The 6,694-nt window shown below is 42.2% G+C and overlaps 1 protein-coding gene across 1 annotated transcript; it reads right to left on the bottom strand.

Annotated features, from left to right (window-relative positions):
* Window positions 1-2,081: 2,081 nt before the first annotated feature.
* LOC306834224 (uncharacterized protein) lies at window positions 2,082-6,014 on the bottom strand (the record flags this gene model as incomplete). The annotated part of the gene is made up of 1 exon (XM_079360060.1): window positions 2,082-6,014. One exon carries the CDS (start codon window positions 6,012-6,014, stop codon window positions 2,082-2,084), a length of 3,933 nt encoding a protein of 1,310 aa, XP_079216186.1.
* Between the last annotated feature and the right edge of the window lie 680 nt (window positions 6,015-6,694).

The raw sequence follows: 6,694 nt of genomic DNA, 5'->3' as shown, positions 1-6,694 counted from the left end.
ATAGCTTCTCATTAGCACCTCTAAAGCAGGTCGTATGAATAATTGTCACCAAAGATTTACAATCCAATTAGAGAGTGTCTGGGTGTGGAACAAATTACTCACCTTTGAGGGAAACACATCAACGAAAAAAACCAAAGAGGAATTTTGTGGAGAAATGTTTATGCTTTGGCTGATTGATGCTGTAGTGGATTGGTTTTTTTTGGTTTGGGATGGGAGATCACTCACCATGTTGGGTGCCTTGTCAACAAAACATGACAAGTGAGTCGATCTGCAAGTTTGAAACATTTTGTTGAAGAGATTTCTTTCAGAGACCAGTCACAAAAAAAGGATCCCAGTTTTAACACTGGTTTGCTTACATACATGTGCATGCAGATTTTCAGGGAAAGACTAATTCACCAGCAAGCATTTTTCCTCTTTCCAGCTTTGCCTCAAGTTTTAATCCCCGCATTTGCATGACTAAATATAGCTCAGCCCTCACACATCCACACTGGAATTTGACTCTAAGAATATAAAGGCTTGTATCGACTAAATGTTGATTAAACATGCATGAGCTCACTCCTTCTCTGTCTCAGTGGCCCTCTAACACACTACCTGCATATGATATTGACACTATATGCATAACTGCTTCAGTTTTTATATGCTTCTTAGAGCCAAGCCACTATGATTTCCAAAGAGTGATTCTATTGCCTGCAAATGGGCTACTCCAAGAGTTCTGTTGCTAGGTTTAAGGAGAGAGCTTACAGATGCGGAACAGATGCAATAATAGGAGAGTTGCTGGCTGATCGTATAGCTTTATCACACACTATGCCCTGTTAAGCTGTGCATTCCTATTTTGCTTGTTTTCTCACACAAGCAAAACTGTACATCAGACAAAAGCCCCCTGTCGGGATATCAGTTTATTTAAGGAAAGTTTTGTTACACTATGCAAATGGCTTTAACCTCATGTCCACTGATATATGCAGCATAAGAGGATCTCTTGGTAATCAGGATATATTATTTCAAATTATCTTCAGAAATGGTAACTTAAAACAGAGTTTTGTAAGTTGGTTCACACAGCAGGATTTTAAAATTGTCAACCGATTTCCCAAACCTTAAAGACGACACACATGGCGATAAAAAATCAGAGGTTTCACAGTGTTGGTCATACAGTGTGTGGTGTGCGGCCACACAGCAACATCAACACACCACACACAAACTGATTTCACTTGCGAACATCTTCCGATCAGACAGGATCGCAAAACCTCTCGAGATCAAACGTGATTCCAAAGTCAACAAATGGACGAAGAAGCTGCAATGGTGACCGTTTGTGCTGTGTTTTTATCTTTAAACGTTTTAAAAAGAAGAGACGATGGTCAAAGGAGGAGACAACGGGAGCATGGACTGTGCTTGCTGATATGGAGGTGAGTTGTTGTTGTTTTGCTCCCGGTGTGTCCTTGCCACTACATCACCTCACTCAAAAGTATGCTTATATTTGTGTCAATGGTTGCGATAGGAATACCTATTTGTAAACTACTTTGACTCTAAAATATTGTTAGAAAAGTAGGTTTCAAATTTTGTGGCAATAAAATGGTAAAAGCTAACAGTAATACAATAACCTCAACTTACTAATATAAAAGTATAAATAGATTTATGGCAACGACTGATCAGCATTTTTTAAAAAAGGTGTTTCACTGTATTTGTGTAGCATTAGACATCCTTGCAGCAGTCTTGCGTTGTTACAGTCATCAGAGATGGCAAGCTATCACTAGCTTATTTAGTTAGGGAAGAAAAACACAGCACACCTGCTTCTTTGGTCGGAGCTCTTGACGGAGACCAGTTTTATTATCACGCATGCGCACATGCGGCAGTGACATCACAGCATGTATGTAAATGAACGTGGCTTTGCATCTTATTTCAGATATGCTTAACACTCCCACTCAAAGACATGTTCAAAACTTTCTTGAGTCATAATTTCCATACGTAACTCGGGAAATAACCATTTTACATGCTGTCAGTGTTTTTGAAAAACAACAACAAAATATATATACCTCATCTGGTATTTCACATTGTCCCCACAGGAAATATTTACACCTGCCAACTATTTATTCCCTGAATAAATATTGCTTGAACCTCTCAAATTTTGCCTTTATCACTGGTTTGGTGAAGACATCAGCTACCATATCTGCAGTAGGACAATATTCAATAGAAATTTTCCCTTCTGTGTGAGCAGACCGTACATAGTGATATTTTATATCAACGTGCTTGCTTCTTTGCCTGCACACTGGGTTTTTGGACAAAGCAATTGCCCCCTGGTTGTCCTCATATATCTTAACAGGTACATGTTGGTTACTACCATCCATTCCTTTAAGCAGTTGTACCAGATACATACTCTCCTGAGTAGTGGCTGCTAGTGCCATGTACTCGGCTTCGCATGTGGATAGAGCCACCGTTGGCTGTTTCCTGCTTTTCCAAGATATAACTGGACCGTTTTCAGATAAGCTGAAACAATATCCAGTTGTGCTCCTCCTGTCATTTTTGTCAGCTGCCCAATCGGCATCGCTATACCCCTCAAGCTTTAAGCCTGCCTCACACCTCTGGAAACATATCTCCTGCTCCACAGAGCCTTTCAAGTACCTTAGTAGGTGCTTTGCTGCAGTCCAATGCTGCTGTTTGGGTTCTGCTAGATGTTGTGATAGCTTACCAACAACCCAGCTGATATCAGGTCTTGTACATGTCATAATGTATATTAAGCTTCCGACAATCTCTCTATAGCCTGTTGGATCAATGATCTCACCCTCATTGTCAAAGCTTAATTTCTGCTCACATGATGTGAACCGTGGTTTGCATTCAGACATGCCAAACTTTTCTAACATCTTCTCGATGTGTCTCTTTTGAGTCATTTTGACCTCTCCCTCATTCTGTTTAAAGTCAATACCCAGGAAGTGTTTAAGTAGACCCATATCCTTCATCTTGAACTTTCTTTTCAACATATCTTTTACCTCATCAAGTAACCTGTTGTTACTCGCCGCTATGATTAGGTCATCCACCCACACTAATAGTATTACTTTTTCGTCATTAGACTCCTTTCTGTAGACACAATGGTCAGCATCATTTTGTGTAAACCTGTTATCTGTAAGGTGCTCGTGTAGTAACATGTTCCAGTTACGCCCGGACTGTTTTAAACCATACAGCGACTTGTTCAGTTTACACACTAGTGGTTCACCTGTTTCTGACTTGACCGTAAAACCCTCCGGTTGCTCCATGTAAACTTCGCAGTCCATTGGAGCGTGTAGGTAAGCAGTCTTCACGTCCATTTGGTGCAGGATAAGGTCCTCCTGCACTGCTACCTGCATCAATGCTCGAACAGAGGTCATGTTGGCTGTGGGTGAAAATGTCTCTTTGTAATCAATGCCCTCCACTTGACCGTATCCCTTTGCCACATATCTGGCTTTACAAGTCTCAGATCCATCTGGGCTCTCTTTCACAGCATAAACCCAGCGACCTCCCACTGCTTGCTTGCCCCTTGGCAGTGGAGTCAGAGTGAAGGTCTCATTCTCTTTCAAAGAGTCCATTTCGTCTTTCATTGCATCAGCCCACCTTTTTGAATCGTCAGATTCCATAGCATCTTTAAATGTCTTAGGTACATCATAAGTCACCCTGTAGAAATAATCTACATTTTCAAGATCACCATTACACTCAGCTTTACATTGGTATTCTTTTAAATAATCTGGGGCATTCCTCTGCCTTGTAGGATATCTTCTTTCCCCATGTTCTCTCTGAACACTGTCTGCTTGAGTCAGACCAGTTTCTATAGTCTCCTCTACTTTTACATCCTGTACACCTGGTTCTCTCTTTTCCAGGTCCTGGTTTAATACCTTTTGTGGTGTAACTTCATCATGACATTCTATGTCGTTCCCTATGTCACTCTCTGTCTGAGTCTGATTGTCTGCACTACCCTTAGTGATGAATTTCACCAGCCTATGTTTGAGGACTTTTCCTGTCTCAGGATAGTACACATTGTACGCTGGACTATATTTGTCATAGCCTACAAATATGCCCTTTTCGCATCTCGAGTCTAGCTTCTTCTTTTCCTGCTTGTAAACATAGCACTCAGAGCCAAATACCTGCATGTGGGATAAATTAGGCGTTTTCCCTGTGAAGACACAGTAAGGTGTCTGCTCTAGCCGCCTACTGTAACACCTGTTGCGTATTTGAGCTGCTGTCTGTACAGCGTAAGTCCATAAAAACTTTGGGAGGTTGCTCTCCAATAGCATGCAGCGCGACATCTCAAATAAGGTTCTCCAACCTCTTTCAGCTGTTCCGTTCTGATGAGGCGAGTAGGGTGCACTTGTTTCGTGCCTTATCCCATTCCGCCTAAGTAGAGACTGAAATTCTTGCCCGGTAAACTCTGTACCATTATCTGACCGTATGCATTTTATTTTTCCAAATGGAGCTACATCTGCTATGAATTTTTCTGTAGCTTTTGTCGTGTCATTCTTTGCTTTGATAAAGTATGGAAAAACCATTCCACTGTAATCATCAGTGAATGCAATTGCATACCTATGCCCATCTTTACCTACTGGTTCTATTGGACCGCATAAATCTGTGTGCACCAGCTCAAGTGTGGTTGTAGCCTTGGCGTCTGCCTGCCTGTTTCGGCTTTGTGTAAACTTGCCCTGTGTGCAAATTTCACAGTTGTGATCGGACTTGTCATTTTTCCCAGTAATTGACATCCCTTTTACCACATTTTCTAGTTTTGCAACATCATCGAAATTACAGTGACCAAGTATCCTATGCCAAGTATGCATATCATGGCAAACATGCACTTCATCAACATTCTCATCATTTACTGTGCTAAGATAATACAGCTTACCAAACACATCCATCTCAAACTTGGTGCCATCCTTGTGCACCAGCCAGTCCTCACCATCCTTAAAACGCACCTCTGCTCCGTTGGCTGTGGCCGCTTTGACTGAAAAGATGTTCTGTGGAAATGATGGGATGTAAAGTGCTTGTTTGAGCGTTGCCTTCACTTTTCGTCCCTTACTGTCCAGCAAGTAGACGTCTGCATCTCCTCTCATTTTCGCTATCCCATTCACCTTGGTTCCATCTGCGAGCTCAATTACGTGGTCCTCCGGTCTGAAGCTTTTATCAATCCCTTTGAACTTTGTGGCGTCGTTGATCATGTGTGATGTGGCGCCACAGTCCACCATTAGGCCTTTCTTGTTTCTTTGCACTGTGTGACCGTCATTCATTTTGAAACAAAACGATATAGGATCTCTATCCATCTCATCAGCTCGCTTGGCGTGGTAATGGCCGCGCCCTCGACCTCGACCTCTTTGTGGTGTGTCCCGCCGACGATCCTCTCTCCTCTTTTGGGTGTCGTCCGGACATGCCCGCGCCATGTGTCCCATTTTACCGCACGTGTAACATTCAACATTAGCTAGGTCAGTTTTCTTTCCTTGTCCTCTCCCACGTGGTCTCGCTGCCCCAATCGTCATCATAACGTTATCTTCCTCATTTGACTCACTTCTTCCATATTTTTCAGTATTTTCAAAACTTCTCAGTTTAGTTTTAAACTCACCGAAAGTCACAACGTCATTCGTCTGTGTGATGTGCACAACGAACGGCTTGTATGAGTCGGGTAGCCCCTTTACTACCATGGCTATCTGTAGCCCATCACTGATTTGCTCTTCCGCTCTTCTTAACGATGTGAAAATAGTCTCTGCCCTAATAATATAGTCCGTGACTGTTTCATTACTAGCCTTGTACAGCGAGGAAAGTTCACAATAAAGACTCACAACACGTGGTTTGTCCTTTCCAGCGTAGTGTTCGCGAAGGATCTCCAATGCTCGTCTTCCATCTTGTTTAGCATCCCTCATCACTAACGACAAACTTTTGTTGTCCAGGCATTGCACCAGCTCTGCATATGCCTCTCCATTCTTTATTTCATCCTCCTCTAGAGCTTCTCCGTCCACTTGGGCTATTTCTGGACTTCTCTCCGAAATAACTTTTCTCAGGCCGCGTAACTCCATGTGCGCGAGGAATCTCGTTTCCCATAACTCGTAACTTTTCTCTTCGCCGTCGAATAAAAGTCTGTGCCATCTATGACCTGCATGACTGGGCCCATAACCTGTAGCATTAGACATCCTTGCAGCAGTCTTGCGTGGTTACAGTCATCAGAGATGGCAAGCTATCACTAGCTTATTTAGTTAGGGAAGAAAAACACAGCACACCTGCTTCTTTGGTCGGAGCTCTTGACGGAGACCAGTTTTATTATCACGCATGCGCACATGCGGCAAACACAAATTCAGTGACATCACAGCATGTATGTAAATGAACGTGGCTTTGCATCTTATTTCAGATATGCTTAACAATTTGAAATAATATCTCACTCTATTAAAGATGTTTGTCAAACAATCCAAATACATGTAATCCACACACCACAAGCGCTTCACATCCAGGTCCAGCTTACCATGCATTCATTTCAGTTCTCATTAATCACTAACTGGAGAGTAACTAGTTAATGCAAACAGACAGACAAAGCTATGTTTATACCTGTTATTTCCACATAATATCCTACAACATTTCTAATTCTTTATTTTTCATATTAAATGCAACAGCTTGACCCAAAACTGCACTGACTGCTTAGTTTTCCCTGCCCACACACCCTGCTGTGCCTGTTGTCCCACCACAGTCCGGTTCACTTATTATC

The sequence above is a fragment of the Symphodus melops genome, assembly GCF_947650265.1.
Source record: "Symphodus melops genome assembly, chromosome: 13".
NCBI classification, from domain to species: domain Eukaryota; kingdom Metazoa; phylum Chordata; class Actinopteri; order Labriformes; family Labridae; genus Symphodus; species Symphodus melops.
This window is presented reverse-complemented; position numbering and strand designations above follow the sequence as displayed.